This window comes from Nelumbo lutea, chromosome 8 (assembly GCF_056320005.1).
Source record: "Nelumbo lutea isolate HS-2025 chromosome 8, American lotus-T2T, whole genome shotgun sequence".
NCBI lineage: Eukaryota > Viridiplantae > Streptophyta > Magnoliopsida > Proteales > Nelumbonaceae > Nelumbo > Nelumbo lutea.
In genome coordinates, this window is record NC_142691.1 from 6,304,913 (window position 1) to 6,324,648 (window position 19,736).

The 19,736-nt window shown below is 36.8% G+C and overlaps 1 protein-coding gene and 1 long non-coding RNA gene across 3 annotated transcripts; both read left to right on the forward strand.

The window, feature by feature from the left end:
* The first annotated feature begins 878 nt into the window (after positions 1-878).
* On the forward strand, positions 879-18,099 carry LOC148842395 (serine/threonine protein phosphatase 2A 55 kDa regulatory subunit B beta isoform-like). Of its 2 annotated transcripts, none has more exons than XM_088957641.1 (14): positions 879-1,373; positions 6,166-6,269; positions 6,384-6,479; positions 6,590-6,709; positions 7,744-7,953; positions 8,184-8,275; positions 11,276-11,394; positions 11,718-11,841; positions 12,206-12,329; positions 16,363-16,431; positions 16,541-16,632; positions 16,758-16,835; positions 17,039-17,106; positions 17,236-18,099. In XM_088957641.1, exons 1-14 carry the CDS (start codon positions 1,259-1,261, stop codon positions 17,370-17,372), a joined length of 1,548 nt encoding a protein of 515 aa, XP_088813767.1. In that variant the 5' UTR covers positions 879-1,258; the 3' UTR covers positions 17,373-18,099. The 2 variants fall into 2 exon arrangements, with proteins under 2 accessions (XP_088813767.1, XP_088813768.1); XM_088957642.1 differs by having other exon boundaries at positions 884-1,373; positions 7,744-7,950.
* On the forward strand, positions 13,815-14,441 carry LOC148842396 (uncharacterized). Its single transcript, XR_016103248.1, has 2 exons — positions 13,815-13,925; positions 14,042-14,441. It is a non-coding gene; the product is annotated as an uncharacterized LOC148842396 (long non-coding RNA).
* Positions 18,100-19,736: the final 1,637 nt, after the last annotated feature.

Below are 19,736 nucleotides of genomic sequence, written 5' to 3' on the forward strand. Positions count from 1 at the left end.
TAATTTACTCAAAAAAACAATGAGGTTTGAGTTCCGTCCAAACTTGATTGGAGCTATAAATATGAGCTCGAATTCAACTTAGTAAACAAAAAAGCTCATATGTTGAGCTAAGCTCCATATAAAAAATAAAAATAATTATATAAAAAATCATACATAACAAAAATATTTATTATTATACATATAAATATAAAAATTAAAAATATTATATATAATATAAGTTCCATTATTAATCTCATAAGCTTCATTAACGAAATTTCATTGGGCTCCCTTTAGACCAAACGAGACGTGGAATAAAATGTCGGTTTGTATCAACGGGGGTGGAAGCATAAAAATAGTGGCTAATAAGCAAAATACACGTGGAATGTGCAGAAGTGATCTGATAGGAATCTTTACATCGACGAAGACGTAACGGATTTTGTTTATCATACCTTATGTAAAAGTCATTTCCAACGGGGTATAGAGGCTTTACCCTGTTACTAGGTCCAATAAAGGAGGCCATGTGTCAAGAATCGCTAGGTCGAAATCTTTTTCTTCCCAAAGATCAATTTTTCTACCACGGTCCTAGAAAAGATTCTAGTTCCACTTTTCTCCTCCACGTGTCATTACCAAGGCTGTAAACTGTGGGTCTACTCATTGTCACAAGGCTGATGCAGAATAATTGCACTAGGATACAATAATCACTTCCTCTACAGCCGTCTGATAACAAAGCTAGTTATAGAATTACAATCACCTCGGTATTTACGCCGAAGATCATTTTGCGTTATCTAATAACAAAGAATAAAGGCAGGGGTATTTTAGTCATCTGGAGGAGCTTACATTACGTTCTATCCATTCCGTCGTATGCAGTATTTTTAATGTTTAATAAATAATATTTTAAGAAAATAAAAGGAGCACATTATAGAGAGAGCTAGTCAGGGAAGACCGGAGCGTGCCTTCGTTCCGAAAGCTAGAAGGGACGCATTTCCTGCTCCGTTATTTTCTTTCAATCTCATTTTATTTTCTCTCACCACCAAAAAAAAAAAAAAAAAAAGAAGCAAAAGAAGGGAGAAAGGGGGAGAGAGACAGAACTCCAATTATTATTCAAACCCTCCATTCTGTGTGCGGGATGGAAGAATCGGAAGCCTGCATTCTTATGGATATCTGCACGGATTCGAAGTTATGATCTTATCACAAGTCCTGGAAACAGAGAGATCGTTGATGCTGTGAGGTCGTTTGTGGTGTATATTTTGGTCGATTTGGCCGGATATTTATTGGGAAAATGAACGGCGGGGGAGATGCCGAGGTTGCTGCTCCGGCGGGGCCGCCGCAACCTCTTGAGTGGAAATTCTCTCAGGTTTTTGGGGAACGGACTGCTGGGGAAGAAGTCCAGGAAGGTATGGCCCTTTCTGGATCCATAGTACTGTAAGGTGTTTTCAGGTATTTCGTGATTCTGATTAGGATTAGGGTTTGTTCGGTGTGTGCCGATCTAATTTTGGATCTTCGATTGCTGGATTCATTCTATCTGCTTTTATTTTAATGGATTTTGGTGAATTTTTTGGGTAACAATATGAAAATTTGTCATGAAGTTGGTGGGAAATGCTGCATGTTGACATACGATTGCAGCAAAAGTAGTGAATGAATTGATCCACAGTGCATCTAATCCATGAATAATGCAAATACCACGAGGAAATTTGCTTATTAAATAGAACATATAACAGCATGCAATTATACTTGATAGGGGTTTTCTAGTTGGATACCAGAGGTAGGTTTTGTTTTTCATGCAATGGAGATATGCTTTGTGTATTAGCTGGTGAAAGAGTTGATCCGAGTTCATGTACCATGTATGGAGGATGATGAATAATACCAAATGGTATGTTCTTTTAAAACAATAATCCACAGCATGCAGCTGAGCTGGATAGCGCTTGTATAGCTTGATTTTAGCGAGTTGAATTATTCTGTCTAAGTACTGTGATCAAATTCTATAATTGAGACACTTGCAGTTTCTTCTTGACAACAATGGAAAAGCATGGATTTTCATGATTACTAGTTCAATATTTGATTACTTATTGCAGTAGTTGGACTTGAAGTGTTTCTTCCAGTCATGGTCATTTTTTTTATAGGTAATGGTGTTTTTATTCGACAGGGATACTTTAGTTGTTTGAAGCAGGGTTTGGTTTGGGTGGCTTTTGTTACGAATTTATATTCCTAAAACTTCATTTAAACTGAGACATGCAAGGAATGACTTGGTTCATTACACCAAATGAACAAATTGAATTAGAGGCTAAAGCTGAATGGACTGGGTTTAGCTGACATGATTTTTAAAGTTCAAACTCATCATCCTCATTTCTAGTTTTCCCCCTCCCAAAAAGAAGGCATTCATTGTTCAAGTGTTTCATCTGCTTCAGTTGCACCAGATTTTGTGTAGATAAGTATATACTGCTTTCATCCACATAATGATACATAAGATCCATGAAACTACAATGCAGTAGTTCTATCAAGATGGTCATTGAAATGTTGCACTTGCAAGGTTATATGCCAATATTACCTTGGCTGCAAACGTACTACTCAGCTTTCCTGGCCCCCTTGGTGTTGCAAATTCTCTGATAGCTGAACTGAAAGTGATGGTTCGGGGTTTGGAAGTGATGAGAAAACAAGATATGATTCCATGGAAAGTCAGACTGATGGTGAGACAGGAACGATACATGTACTCCTTATTGAATAGCTCATTCAAGTGGGTGCCTAGAAGTGCTAATGGATATTGGACTAGCAGATTCTCTGGCTAGGGCAGGGGTAGCAAGAAGTCAACTTGAATGGGGATGTCCTGGGCTGGGTTGTAATCTGCAATTTTCTTGTACTTTGTGTAATTAGAGTTCCTTGTGATAGGAGCTGTTTTTGTATTCTTGAAATCCTGTTGTACATGTTTGTCTGTTGCTTTCCTCTTGAGCAGCGGGGCGGTTTCTTTAATGAAATTTTTACTGTTGCTTATCAACAAAAAAAGAAAAAAAGGAAAAAAACTTGACTACCATGAAGGGAAAAAGGTCTATGCCTTATTCTCTTACAATTTTAAGTTTGGATATGGTTCTGAGAAGATGTTGCCTACTATGTTTTGTACTTGGTAGTTTCCTAGGCTAGCTTAATTTGTTCTGTATCAAGTGGAATTCTCAACCATTTGTGGCTGACAGGACAAACTTATTAATGATATCCTTATTTTCCTCTTGGAGCAGGAGTTGTGGCTGGAGAGTAGATTTAGATTCGATATTAAATATTAAAAAGACATTGAAAGCCCTGGGTCAAGCTGATGGATTGATCGTGGTGTGAATTTATTTTGTCTAAGGGAACATGTAAGGATATTCCATTCAGCATTTGAACGCAGCATGGATAAAGTTTAGTGGAGCTCTAGATTCTTGCTTTCTGGCTGAGGAGCTGCATGATGAGAATTGGTCTGTAGGTTAGAGATACATATTTGATTGGGAAAGAAACATGTGGTGTTGGAATTTCAGAATGAAAATATGCATCTCCTTCTCGCAAGTACTGGATAATTTTGTTAAAAATGAGGAAGAAGAGAGGGTATCCATAGAAGATCTTCTATTAACTTTAACAACAGACCCATTACTTGTTAAGGCACAGATTGTTTGATGGATTATGAGTGTACTCTCAAAGAACCATTCAACCTGAAAGCTTAAGCTGTTAGGTGAGGTCCTTGAATAGGTTGATATTCTCTAACACGCCCCCCGCATGAAAGCCCATTGGGCTTGAAGCGTGAACAAGCACAGACCCATCCATACCTTGTGCTGAAACTTATTTAATCATAATGGGGGTAACGAGGATCGAACACTAGACCACTTGGTCAAAATGGCTCTGATACCATCTCAAAGAACCATTCAACCTAAAAGCTTAAGCTGTTAGGTGAGGTCCTTGAATAGGTTGATATTCTCTAACATGTACCAAGTAAGCTCTGCCAGCTAATGACTGATCAAAGACCCTCTTGAATTTTATCCCTACTCCTTGGCCACGAAACACACTAATCATTAGGCCTTGAAGAAGTAACATGATCTCTGTCTTTATGGATGTGGCCTCTGCAGTAGGACTTGAGTGCGACCATTTGTTCCTCCAAATGTTTTGTAAATGCACATCTAATCCCTAGTTGGCTGAGGTTACTAATTGATCTTGATCCCACCCTTTTTTAGGCAAGTACGTCAATGTTTATTACATAAGGTGGGTTTAGAAACCTTCATGGTAGGCAAACATGTCAGAGTTTAGTCAGAAGTTAAGGATGAATTTGGATTAATATCCATGTGGCATTGTCAATATTGAGCAAGAATCATGGATGAAGAAATTCTGTTATATCAGAGAGAATGTTGTTAAAAGGTAAGATATGAGCTGCAGGGGGTTTTTGTTAGGGAGGGGCAGAGCAACCTGTTTTGATTGAAGAAAGGGTTGCTGGAAGGTTGATGAAATAAAATGATGAATGAGTCAGGCAGGTTTTTAAGAATTTAGTATGGCGAAGTCTTTAGTTGTTTTACTCAAAATTATCTAAAGAGGTATTTGATGAGTTTCTGAGAATTTAGCTTGTTTTTTTTTTTCACTGAAGATGGAGGATGTTGCTCTGGTAAGGCAAGAGACATCACATTCAGTTTTTCTTTTCCTTTAATAAAACTTTTCGTTTTATCATCAAAAAAAGGCAAATGATGACATGTTTTGATTGATGGTAGAGTATGCTCTTAGTAGGGTGAGTCGCCGTGGCTTGATCATTGGGTGGGATAAGTGGGAGGTTTGGATCCTTGGTTTAGTGGGGCTGTTACTTTGCTATTGGTATCTCTCTGGTTGATTTTTTATCACATGTTCTGTATTCTTTTCTATATTTTAATAAAATTTCCCTTGTAATAAAAAACAACTGTCATTTATAAAAAACACAACTTTCTCATACTTTACCAATGTGGCGAATTAGCATTTTTTCTCTTGGACGTTTTGAAAAAAATAAGATGTTGGTTATACTCATTGACTGTGGATTTATTAGATATTTTGTTTTGTGCATGCTATTGAAGAGCAGCATGAAAGATCATGGACATTGGTGACCACTAATCTCTTGACTTTTTTACAAGGGTAATCGAGAGATAGATATCTCTGTTTTGTTTAACAAGTTCAGATGATCTCTCACTTGAGGTCCTTTTCTATGCTTGCTGTGGTGTCCAATTTGACAAATGATGCCCTTGTTGCAGAGTGGGTGCAGTCTGCCCTAGTTGGCCCATCAAGAGGTGGGAATTCATGTATTAGAGAGTGCAGCTTAATCCTGATTGTAGTTCCATTGAGAATTTACCAGTCAGTAGCGCTACTCCTACCAAAATTAAGGCTCTTTGGAGTTTGAGGTAGAAAACATTCACATTGGATTAAATGCCTATTTGAGGTAGACAAGGTTCAAAGTATCAATACAATAAGCCCTGTGTTGGGTGTATTGTATTGTATCACGGGGCCACCAGAATGCTAAATACATGGAGTTAGGCATTTGGCCAATTTTATGGGAAAATACCCCTCTTAAAGGTGTTGTGAACCAATACGATAAGCCCTGTGTTGGGCGTGTCGTATTGTATCATGGGGCCACCAGAATGCTAAATACATGGAGTTGGGAATTTGGCCAATTTTATAGGAAAATGTCCCTCTTAGTGGTGTTGTGAACCAATTCCTATTTGTTTTTTTCTTTTAAATACCAGTGTATCAGCCAATTGAAACATGTGATACACAAATTTGTTGTATTGTGTATATATCAATACTTTGAACCTTGGGTACTGATAAAGTTTCTCCTCTCTTTTATCTTTCTTCTGGTTAACAGCTGAAAATGGTTATTCTTTTAATACAGTCTTATTGGCAGGTAGGAAAAGAATCATGCTGGGGTAAATTGTGGTCTGTGAAAGAAATGCAGAATTTATTGATAGAAAAAAAGTGCAGAATTTCAATAAACTTCTGGTAGTAGGTTTCATCATATTCAAAGAGAATTTGTGACGACCTTTTATCCTGTGGCTTCATACTCTTAGAATGCATGTTTTACATGTGTCTGTTGGATGATGGCATCATTCATAATCTTAGTACAGATACAAAATGACAAAACAAGGTCTTAGTACTAGCACAATAATTTGGAACTCACATTTTTTTACTAGCTGATATGGTTTCTCTGCCACTACCTTTTTGCAGTTGATATAATTTCTGCAATTGAATTTGATAAAACGGGAGACCATCTTGCCACTGGTGATCGAGGGGGGCGTGTGGTCTTATTTGAAAGGACTGATACACGGGATGTGCGTTTCTTGGCAACTTGCATGTTTCTTTATGATTATTTGATTTCTGAACTTGTTTTACTTGCTTTATATCTTTGAAATTTATAATATATTCTATATTATTGTGTTGTTTAGCATGGACTTCGAAGAGATCTCGAGAGGATGGATTATCCAATTAGTAGGCATCCAGAGTTCCGGTACAAAACAGAGTTTCAAAGTCATGAACCTGAGGTATTCTTTTGGATCACTGCTGATTGAAACTTCTCAAGATACATTCTTTTCTCTTTGTGGACTCTGAGGTGTTAATCAATTGTTCAACTGTACTTGTTTTGTAAATCCAGTTTGACTATCTTAAGAGCTTGGAAATAGAGGAGAAAATCAATAAGATTAGATGGTGCCAGACGGCTAACGGTGCCCTGTTTCTTCTCTCAACTAATGATAAAACAATTAAGTTTTGGAAGGTATGAATGGCAAAGCATTTCTGAACTATTTTTGTGATCATGTTGAGGGTGAACTGGTTCTCATTGTTGGTTTCCTTGTTCATAATTATTCCATGATCTTTTCAAGCATCATGATACCATGTACATTCATATTTCTAGCACGATAATATGATGTACCATTTTGCAATTTTCCTTTTTGGGAAGATGACCTATTTGCTTTGATGGTTTCAAGTAAACTCATTTCAGCCTTAACCACAACTATTGGGATCAGCTATATGAATCCTGCCCTGCCATTATGCTCTCTCATGAACCATGTTTCTGTCAAAATTACAAGTTTTTATGACTTCCAACCACATTTTCTTTGGTAAACCCTTGATCTTTTAGAGTTTTCTACTTGCACCAATTTACTACTCACTAGTGCAGTTATTGGTCATCTATTCAAATGACAAACTATCACAGTCATGTTATCCCTTGGGTGATATCTTATCACATTCCTTATGTATTCTTCTTTTTATTTTAGCGAAACTTTTATTTTACTTTTCAAAAAAGAACAAACTATCTAATGTTGCCACTAATCATCTATCTCAACTACGCTTGTTTTGTTTGACATGTTTCGGTTGGAAATATGGATGTCTTTGTTTTTTGTTTGGGTATAGCAAATTGATAAATCTTGTATTTATTTGTAAGTTTACCGTTCAAAAATGCATTTCTTGCTGTATATTATTGGCCAAGTGCATTGACACTCGTGTTGGCATTATCTTGGAACTTGCATTTCAACTTCTAGAGGTCATGATCAAGCACAACCATAAATAAATATTAAATTACATTGAAAACTAATGAATATGGTAAATTAGAATAAAGATGAACTTGGTATGGGCTTCACATTATGATAACTTGAGAAAGCATGTTGCTTACACTCTGTAGACATGGTTTATTTTTGCACTGCTGCGTCTCTAATGGTGTTACTGTCTGCCTTTGTTAGGAATTTTCTGATTGGTGGGTTGCAACTGTTCTAAGCCTACAGTTGTGTGTTATTTCTGTTTGAGAATTGGCAGGTTCAAGAAAAGAAGGTCAAGAAAGTATGTGACATGAATGTGGACCCCTCAAGGGCACTTGGAAATGGCAGTATTGCTAGTTCAAGTGTTTCAACTAGTTCCAAACCATATCTTGCAAATGGAGTATGCCCAGACAGATCCTACAGTTATTTGACCAATGACTTTGCATTCCCTCCAGGAGGCATTCCATCATTACATTTGCCTGTGGTAGTTGTACTCTTTCTAGCCTACTGATTCTGGAAGAATTTTGTTTCAAAGTAAAATACTAATGAGTTCAACATCTTTCTATCATTTAATTTGTAATACCTTAATAAACCCATTAAAAAGTTGTGACTTAATTTTGGCGGCATTAGGTCTGCAAGGACTTCTGTCTATGAAATCAATAAATTGTTACTATTTTTTTGGCCGACAGAAATAACACTTCTCTTCTTTGTATTTAGGTAACAAGCCATGAGACAAGCCTTGTTGCTAGATGTCGAAGAATATATGCTCATGCTCATGACTATCATATCAATTCCATCTCAAATAATAGGTACATGTCAATCTTTCATTTAACATATACTTTTACCTTCAGATTTCTGGCATATTTGCCTTTTGATTGTGTGCCACTTTAGCATTTATGCTCACGCTATTCCTTCTTTACCAAGTGTAGCTCAAAAGTTCAGTGTCTATCCCTTTTCACCTGGATAAAACTCATCAGTTTTCTTGTACACTGCCTTTTTTGGTCTAATGTTAAATTAGCCCTGCCTATCCTATGTGTCTGATATTATCTCTAATATCCATTTTGAATAAGTTTTATACCTAAGGCTGTTTGTTGGAAATTGTTGGGACAGTATCCTAGGAATCTGGCATAATGGAAGATATCTAGGACAGTATTTGGTTGCATTATTGAGTAGTTTTCTTTCTTTCTTTCTTTCTTTTTCTTGGTGGGGGGGGGGTGGTTTCACCAACAATATTCTTGGATTTTGTTAAATTGATAGAAGCCCCTTCATTCCAAGGGCAAGTTACCTATGGAAATTTTCAGATCTAGAGGGCGAATTTTCAGTTCTAGAGGATTGAGGTGGGGGGATCTTTTGTCCCCCTACTAATTCATTTCCGTGAGCGTGACCGAGGCTCTAAAAAAACTGATATCTATGGCAGCTGATTGTGGTCTGATGAAAGGCTTCAAAGTAAATGAACAGAGTGAGAAAGTATCCTTCCTTCAGTTAACAGATGATGCACTCTTTTTCTGTGGGCATTCTAAGGGCAGTTCATACATTTAAAGTGCATTTTAACCTGGTTTGAGGGGGTGCTAGGATTGAACATAAACACCAATATGAATGAGTTGGTGGCAGTGGGTAATGTTTAAGCTGTGGAATCATACACTGAAAATTTGGGTTGCAACTTGCAAGATCAGCAGATTACCTATGAAATATTTAGGCCTCCACTTAGGGAAAAGATGTATATCAGAGACTTATTTCCTTTCCCTTTTTTCAATTCGAGCTCCAGTGGCTGGCAAACTGGAAAAGAGGATGAGAAACTTTCTTTGTAGAGGTTGGACTGACAAGGGGAAAATTCACTTGGTGCTGGTGCAGTGGAATAAGATTTTTCTTTCCAAAAGCTGGGTGAGTCTTGGGTATTAGGAAACTAAGGTTGGTGAATCTGCTTGGAAAATGGTTTTGGCAATTCAATGAACAACAAAAGAGCTTGTGGAGAAAAACCATTGCAGCAAGGTATGGCACAAGAAACATGTAGTAGGACCTGGGAAGCTCTAGAGAATGCTATGAATGCTCCCTATGGAAAGGGGTGGAAAAAAGCTATATCAGTTTCAGCTCAGGTACAAAATACAATGTTGGGATGGACTTTGGGTGAGGTTTTGTATGGATACACAGTTTTTGGATATGCCACTTATGGATTTGTTCACATCCCTTTACCTGATTGCCAGGGACAGAAATGCTTTAGTGGCTGATTGCTACCACCTTATAAACAACCGAGTGGATTGGATTTGGAACCCTACCTTTAGAATGATTGGGAGGTTGATCAACTGGTGGAGTTGCTTTCCATGATTCCAAGAACTGAAGTTAATGCAAACCAAGAGGACTGAAGAATCTGGAAATTTGACCACTTGGGAAGATTCTTAGTGAAGTCTTTCTACAAGAATCTGCAGGGGCAGGCTCTCTATGCCTTTCCCAGCTCCAAGGTGTGGCTTCCTTATATCACTTCCAAGGTGGCTTGTGTGGTTTGAGCAGCTGTGCTAGGTAAATGTTTGACAAGAAGTAATTTGATTTGGGGAAGGATGATACTAGACTCTGATGTGTGGTATCTATCAGCAGTAGGGGGAGACTGCAAACCACCTATTATTTCACAGTCAGTTAGTTTTTGCCCTATGGGCAAGATTCCACAGATGCTTTGGGGTATTGGGATGTATCCCGGTATCAATTTTAGACCTGTTGTGATGATGGAACCGAAATCACATATCCTCCTCACAGAATTGGTCCTCACATCCACCTCACAGCACTTGCAGCTGCACATCAGGAACATCTCCTGTATTTGTATTTTTCATTCATGGGAAGATGCTCCCAATGCACGGCTGCAAGTGCTGTGGTGTGTGTGAGGACCAGTCTGGGGAGGAAATCCAGATTCGATGGAACCAGGTTGGCTAAAGCGAGAAAGGGACAATTATTTGGAATTCTATTCTGGCTGCATTTTTTAGAGAAGGTAAAGTATGTATTGATATTGAAAGTCAATTACATCAGTATGTTCAATGAGAATCTGTACAATGAGAAGATACAAAAACCTCACAAGATACCCAGAAAAAGGGCGGACTTGAAAAAAAGAGTGAGGTAGCAGATGCTAGACTAACAAAAAGGGATGATTAGCACTCTTACTTATATACTCATTTCTTTATTTCACAATCAATGAAAGTTGACAGTTATATTAATTAAAAAGAACCTGATTAGACTGAATAGGAGCTTTTACTGGCCTTAACAAGGTCTTCTGTTCATTAAGTTACATTCTTTCAGTTAAATGCACTTTGTATGTCCAATGTAGTTCACTGTTCACTAAGCGTTCTTTCATGCCTTATTTACATCCTCATTAGAATGCATATCTAAATAATGTCATTGTCTGAGTATATAAAAAATTATGCCATTGTCTGTCGTAAGCAGTTATTCTATAATACTGTTGTTACTGTTATTAAAATTCTCGTGTCCCTTTTGCTCACTTTATGGTTTGGTCCTATGCTAATCTTTCTCCTGCTGATATTTCATATTTTGTTGTTTATTATTTCAGTTTTTTTTGGTGTTAAGATGTAACTAATTATTTAATATGAATTTTCCAACAAACTGCATAGTAAATTGTGAATTATTTAATTATTTGTACACAAATTCTTAAATGGTAATCTAGAGAAAGAGAATTAAAAGGAATTTCTAATAGTAATTCTGTTTTGTACATACATACAGTCATATCATTACTCTGCTCTACATGCTGCCCTCTTTTTTGATAATTGATAATTGAAATTGACATCTCATATTTCTGTTCTTTCTTTTTCCAGCGATGGTGAGACTTTCATTTCAGCTGATGATCTGCGAATAAACCTCTGGAACTTGGAAATAAGCAACCAAAGTTTTAACATTGTTGATGTGAAGCCTGCAAACATGGAGGATCTAACTGGTACGTGTTCCCAATATTCTGAATGGTACCTGCATGATAACACTTGTTTTCATTGTCGAACCTGTTGTTGTCTCTGAAATCTTGAGGATTTTAATATTTGGAATGGTCCTGATTTTCTGGATCAAATGGCATCTGTTCAGGACTTAAGGTGTATTATTATTGAACTTATGCAATTAAGTATTTTATAATTCAACATTTTGATCTTTTTTCTTCAGTGAAACATATTTTAAGTGATTATGTGACTTTTGAAAATGGTCTTTTGGCAGTTTTTGTTTGATATGATATATGTTTGAAGTTACTTTTTTTTTTTGCTGCACATGCAGAGGTTATAACATCAGCAGAGTTCCACCCTACACATTGTAATATGTTAGCTTACAGTAGCTCAAAGGGTTCAATCCGTCTCATTGATTTGCGGCAATCTGCTCTATGTGATACTCATACAAAATTGTGAGCGATCTGGTTTCCCTTTTATTTTATTCTTTCTGTAGGGTGATCACTTTTTTTAATCGTTTAATTACTTAAAATTTTATTGAAAGAGTGGAAAATGCTATTGAATTGTGCTCAATAGACAGAAGGGCCCTGAAACCTAGTAGCACTCATGTACTCTTTGCTATAGGTCTTATGGTTTATGTGTTTTATGGGTTCCCTGTTTTGGAGAGGCAGCATCTCGTGCCTTCCCAAGGGTCTGTAATTCTTCTTGATTTTAATGAAATGTAATATATTATTTATAAAAAAGAAATCTTTATTTCTCTCCATGCTTGAAACAAGGTTATTTTTCTATGTCTATTGGCTAATGATATCCTGCATACAGGTTCGAAGAGCAGGAGGTACCTGATTCAAGATCCTTCTTTACAGAGATTATTGCTTCAATCTCAGACATCAAGTTTGCAAAGGATGGAAGACATATACTTAGTCGTGATTACATGACTCTTAAGGTTGAGACAAATATTTTATTTCTACTACTATGATTCTTGTGATGGATCGGTGTTTTAAAAATAAGAAGTATAGCTAAAGCACAAGGGATTCCTAGACTCTTAGGTGTATGGCACAAAGTGAGGCCACTTTTGAATAAGAAAACAGAAGAAAACTTAATATACAAGAACATGCAAATCCTGATTTTGAAAGAATTAAAAATGTTCATAAGTCTATTAGCTCAATTGGTTGGATTTTTTGTGCTATGACATGGTTGTAGCCTTGTATGTTCAATCTCTACATAGGTTAAATTGTTTAAATTCTAAGCATCATGGTTATACCCTACAACATGATAATATATGTATTCAATATCAAATTCAATGCTAGTTCATTAAAAGCATAGCAATAAACGAGGTGAGATGCACCTCACAAAAATCAGACTTGCCTATGTGTCTAGGCATGTCAGATGCCTTCAAAACCCAGCCTGGGTTTATGCAATCTGCACTGTTTGTTGTGAAGTGCTACATATTGTTTGGTATAAGTTAAGCATTTTGAAATATGTTTTTTGCAAGGTTTATGCATTTTTTTAGAAGGCTATTTTCATGGATATTGAATGTAGTGAAAAAAATTCATGGAAGCAATGCACATGAAATGTGATGAGATAGCATTAGAGTTGCATGACCATTATCATTGTTTCTTATTCCTGTAATTTTTTTTTATGTGCGGAACCTTTGATGACTTATTCTGCATCGAGGTGATATCCAACTAGGTCCCCTTTCAACCTCTTGGGTTTTATCTCACTATATGCAAATGGATTTAGTTCAGGCAGTGTAATGTTTTTTCATTCATTTTTCTTTCTGATTTTTCAAATATTATAAGCATGATGTGACCAAGTTGCGTATTAGCTTTTTTTTTCCCATGTAGACAGTTATCAGTTATCAACCCTTTATTTTGGGATCCTAAATTAAGTGAACATGATTATTTTTGGTTTTCTATCGTTGACCTTGGGGAGGGTTTAAAGTCATGATGGTGTTGTATGGCCACTGCGGTTGGAGTTCTGGAGCAGATAATTTGGTTCTTAGTGCTTGACATAAAAATAGTAAAGACATAAAGGGGCACCATCCTGAGGACTTTAAGTAACATATGGAGAGGATTCATGAGTTTATGATTCAATTTTCACATATTTAATTAGGTAGTAGAACACTTTCTTTTACTCATGTGTGAAAAGAGCATATATGGTGAAAATATTGAACAGGTTGGATATGTTCTTAATTTGCATTACTCATGGGAGTGTTAACAGAGAGAATATTTCATTTTGGGGGCATAAAGGATGATATTTTGTTACACATGTAAAGCTGATGAAATCAAGGACTCCAGAACAAAAGCATAATACCTGCAATAGAGAAGAAAAGTAGGGGTCTTTCTTCTGATGAACAGTGCTGGGTCAATTTTGTAGAAGCAAGTTGTTAAGTGGTAATATTGATATGTCCCTAAATATATGCATTGATGTATATTGCCTACTGTGTTAGGTTATGGAACAATGTTCCTTGTTGCCATTTCAGTTGAGTGCCATGCATACTGGGATTAACATGATGGTATGTTTCTCAACAAGAGCAGAGGTAATAATCATTACTGTAAGGGTGCCTCACTGTTTGCAGACGAGATGAATACACAAAGACTTCATGGTTGATATGATGATTTACTAATCCTATACTGTTGTTTTTTCTCTTTCTAGTGGTGAAGCTCAAATTTGGAGGTTCCTTATTAGTAATACATCATGATAGGTGGCATCTGTAGGGATCCATCATGGTCGACTTGAGTAGTCTTCTCAAGTCCCATTGATTCTGGAGATTCTGTTTTTGCAGTGATAGAAGGCCTTGCTGTATAGCTTAAGTGATGGTGGTAGATTTTAGCATGCGGAGATTGTGGGGATCTTCAGTTATTACACCAGAGAGGCTAGAAATCTGGCATCTAGAATAAATACCTTGTTCAATGGGTATGAAGATGGACAATTTCTTTATCAGATGACTTAAGCTAGAGTAGAGGTGGGGATACTTGTATCTTTGATGTATTTTGTTTTGTGGTTTAGCCTTTTCTTGAAAGGTTTAATCTGGTTTTCTATCCAAGCTAGATACTTGTATATTAGTTTTTTCATTAATAAGCTCTTTGATTTTATTGCTGAGAAAATATCTTTTGCACTGATGGGTGTCAGTTCTCTTGCTTCCAACTAATAGAACTGATTTTGAAGTTTTTCTTTTTTATTAAATAAAATATAACTTTGGGGTCTTATGGATGTTAGCAAAATTAGAATATCTGTACTAGAGATTCTCCCTATTGTGCTGAATATGGTGCTGGACAGAAAAGTTGAGTTTTAGTAAGGTAGCCTCATCAGCATCTGATGATGGCTTGGACAGCTTAGGTCTGGGGAAAAAAGTTGAGTTTTACTGCTACTCGGATGGTCTCATCAGCATCTGATGGTGATTCAAAAGTGGTAATAGGATGACTTGTTAAGGAATTGGAAAGAGAGAGCTTCCTCTGCCCAATGTAAGAGGACTCTTAGCCCCTCTTGGTCCCCTCCTCCCTCTGGATTCATAAAACTGAATTTTGATGGTAGTAGCTTAAGGAATTTAGGGCCTTCTGGGATTGGGGGAGTGTTCAGGAATGAGGATGGGGTTATTACTGCCATGTTTTCAGGCTCAATTGGAGGAGTAGTCTCTCTTAGGGCTGAGATTCTTGCAGCTCTGGAAGGAATCCAGAGAGCAAGAGAACTGAACATCAGACGTTTGGTCCTTGAAGGTGACTCAAAGGTGGTGTTTAGATGGCTAAAGGAAGAAGACATTGGTTTGTGGAGTTATAACAATGAAAGGAAAAAATTCAATTGGCTGAGTAGGGACATTGAGGTGCAATACAGCTGGGTGAAGAGGACTGCTAACTCATTTGCAGATGGGTTAGCCAAGCTAGGGGCGAATAGGGAATCTCTGTTTTGGGCTAATTTTTAACTTTCTTCCAATGTATTCTGTTGGTGGGGAGTTAAGACATTTTACCTCCCCCCGTTGTAATTAAAGTATCACAAAGCTTCACATCATTAATAAAGTTTTATTTTTATGTTTTTTGTTACTGATAAAAAAATAGTTGAGTGAAAAAGGCGAAGAAACTAAATATTAACAGGTTGATCATTGAAGGAGATTCAAAAGTGGCAATAGGATGGTAAGGGAAGGAAGATGATGGGCTATGGACATGTATCAATGAACGAAGACAATTCAAGTGGCTAACTCAGGGGATGGAAGTGCAACTGCAGTGGGTTAAAAGATATGTGAATTCATTTGCAGACGCACTTGCTAAACAAGGGGTGGGAAGAAATCATTTGTTTTGGGCTACATTGTAATTTTCTCTTTGGGGGAAAGTTAAGAGAGATTACCTCCCCCCACCATTGTATTTAAATCTTATCTTTTTATTCATTAATGAAATTCACATGTTATTGATAAAAAATAATGGCTCTAACTATTTCGATATTGAGGATGTGTGCTATATTCACTGAAATATATTGTGGCAATTTCCAACCAATACCAACTCTCTCAGCATGTTCTTATGTTCAACATCATCAGTAATTATGTTCCTTGCTTCTCTCACATGCAGAGCAAGTGCTGTATGTTTTTTTATAGGAAACGGTAACTTTCATTGATCATTTATAAAAAAAACGGTAACTTTCATTGCTGAATTTAAATAAAGATTACCAATGACACCACCCGTAGGATGGGTGGAGAAACCCATAATAAAATCCTTACAAACAAGTAAATAAAGCCTCCCTATTTACTCCTTAGCTAAAGCATCAGCCTTTCCATTTGCTGACCTTCTTACCCACATGCAGAGCAAGTGCTGTATGTCAATAGTGGTTTCTGATACGTTGGATATCATAGAGTGTATAATAATGGGACATATTCTTTTCTGAATCAAAAAGTTTAGTTTCTATTCTTTGAAATTTTCAATCCAAAGATAACAGGTTTAACTGGATCTACCTTTTTCTTCTCATCCAAAATTGTTTTACTTGGCTGCCAGCTATGGGACATAAACATGGATTCTGGTCCAGTGGCAACCTTCCAGGTTCATGAATATTTAAGGCCTAAGGTGATATTTCTTTTCTGCTTCTATCCAGAGTTCAGTCATGGAATATGTGGATTTATGCAATTGTAAACGTTTTTCATCCTTACAAACATATTGCTTTGATATTTACCAGTTGTGTGATTTATATGAAAATGATTCGATCTTTGACAAGTTTGAGTGCTGTTTGAGTGGAGATGGTCTTCGAGTTGCAACCGGTTCCTATAGGTATGTACCTCCATCCTAACATTCTAATTAATCAAAATTACTGAAAGCTTAGTTCATAATGTCTAACATGTGTAGTTCTGTTACTATTTTCTGACATAATTCTTATACTGTCTCTGTGATTCCAGCAATCTATTTCGTGTATTTGGTGTTGCTGCAGGCAGCACTGAGGCAACAACTTTGGAAGCCAGCAAAAATCCCATGAGGTATATTATTGTTGTTGTTGTTATTGTTATTACGAGGTTTATTATTATTGTTATTGTTAGTGGTATTGGTATTGGTTGAAAGTAGAACTAGTATCTTAGGACATGACTAAATTCCATGGTAATCGCCTGAAGGCTAAGGACTGTTTCTGACTGTATAGATTGTGATGACCATCGGATCTTTACCATACTTTGATCTTGTTCAGGAGACAAGTGCAGACTCCTTCACGGCCTTCAAGATCCCTGAGCAGTTTAACACGCGTTGTCAGGAGAGGTTAGTTTTGGCTTGTTTCCATGGTAATCTAAGAACTAAATATCATCGAAGAGAGTAGGATTTTAATGGTAAAATGTTGCCTTAGTTTTTTGACCACTCTAACTTGGGTCTTCTTGGAATCTGTAACAGGTGCAGATAGTCCTGGAGTTGATGCAAATGGAAATGCTTTTGATTTCACAACAAAGTTACTCCACCTAGCATGGCACCCAACTGAAAATTCTCTTGCCTGTGCTGCTGCGAACAGCCTGTACATGTATTATGCGTAAAGATGGTCTCAGAAGATGTGTTATTGTTACTCATCAAGCTCTTTTGGTTTGCTGTTGGAGGAGGCCATCTAGCCTTCTCCACCAGCCATTAAGACGGAGACTGCATCATCCAACAGATAGTCAACATCCCTTTTAAAACTGTAGAATGCTCTCAAATGGGGGACCAGAAGTGGCTGTCAGCGAATCCACGAGGAAGTAACTGTCTTTTGTTCCCGGGCGGGCAGCTTACCTCTGATTATTTTATTTCCTTTTTAAGAAATGATGCAGTTTTGCTCATATTGTGTTGGATTTAGATCAAAGAAATATGATTGTAGCTCTCCTACAACCGAAAGGAAGGCTGTTCAGTACTGCTGCTAGGTTTGAGATCAATGGGGTCTTTACTCTAATTTCGGGCAACATGATTATTCTGTATCATCGATCTCATTGGCACCTGGGGCATGGGACTTGTATTGTTGAACCTACATTTTGGGGGCTTGTGAATTTTTTATCATGATCATGATTATTGTCATCTACTTGCAAGCTAATTCTTCTTTCACCTTTTCAGAATCACAATCTGTTATATGCCTGTCCGATAGCTGCTGATTCATGCATGGTCTCTTGGGGTGGAGTGGAAGTTCTCATGTTAGTCCATCCTCTCTTGGGGGTTTGTTTTGTTCGTCTGACAGTACGATACTTGTAAATTTATGAGGTGGTTTCTCTGAATAAGCCTGCTTGTTTGTTTCTGCCATTTTCTTCCAACCACTGATCTCGTGTGTTTTGGATTTTCTGCCTTAACCCAAACAACCACGTGAAGTAGAGAAAATATGGGAATTTAGGCCTCGAGGATTTAATGCGGTATTTTGGAGATTAATATTTAGGTGGTCTGAGTGCATGGCGTTTATTAAGAACTTTTAACAGTTGCTAAAGGCTATGTAGCTTTTACGTTTCCCTTAAGCTGGTGTTATTTCTCCTTTTCAAATTGAGGGACAAAAGTATTGTTTCCTCTGGTTTTAAAGATTTTGCTTTCGTTGGGTGTTCCGTGTTTAACGTGTTTTGCACCTATTTTTTGTCTTTCCAATCACATGCCCCCATGAATGGACTGAACCTACTTTGGGCTGCGCTTTGTAAATTCAGGATTCTGTACGTAATGTATTACACTATCATCCTGTCGTACAGGTTGGCAATGTCCGTCTATTTCTATACTCGTGTTTTGGGTCCTGTTATTTTCCTCGGTTTTGGTTTGGATGGGTGCAAGCCGAGTGATCTGAGACCGGATCTGCTTCTCACACAGGGCGCCTCACACCGACCTTACACGCACGTCCTACATGCATTGGAAACATCTGGATGTGCCTGTGAGGCGCCCATGTGTGAGGAGCAGATCCCGTTCCGAGTAATCTACTTCATTGCATTGAGATAATGCGTCCCAACAAAGCAACATAATGGCGTTGCAAATTTGCAGTGACCTAACAAAATAACAGATGTTTTCCCTGTCGGGATGCAATCATACAAATCCATCTTTTCCTGAGTGTCATCATGTTTAAAGAATTGGCCAAAGAAGATGATAAATTTATGGAACTGGTAAATGAATCACGCTTAAAGTTTAATTGATTTTATCAGTATGGTTGCCATAATCTCAACTGGAATCATCGTAAGCTTATTGTGGATAATAATCATGATTTTCTGTTGTAATATTCAATATTCACTTATAATATTTTTGGTTTAAAGGAAAAAGTACGGATAGGTAGGGAAACATTGCACAACCACATTAGGTAACTGGTACAGGAAAATTCCTACTCATGAAACAAACAGCTGCAAAAGTAATCACATTTTACTACTTACAACACTACACGGAAAAAAGTGAGTCAAGGATAGAAATTTACCCACTCCTTTCTTTTCTTAACCACAGTAAGCATCTTCAATGTCTCTAATGGCTAATGCAATGCGAAAGGTAAAACATTACTTTTGATGCTCATTACTCACAAGTTGATACATTTGATCTAAAATGTTGAATTGATTCACCGTTAAACAAGAAAATAATTTCACTTTTGGGTTAGTTTTGAATTTTGTATTTTATTCATATCATCAATAAAAAGTTAAAAAAAAATAATTCTTATTTATTGTCTAATTTTTAATATGATTAGTATAAAATATTAGAGGTGTGGCCAAATGTTATTTTTATAAAGTTTCTATCTTTTTCATATTTTTTTATTTTTTATTTTTTATTTTTTAAAATTTTATTTTTAATTATGAAATCAATGATTAACACATATGACCCAAACTGTTGAATTATTGACCCTCCACCAGAAAATCAATTACTATTATTTATCATACTTATTTTTCTTTAATATAAATAATATATAACATTATAGATGAATTTTTATTATA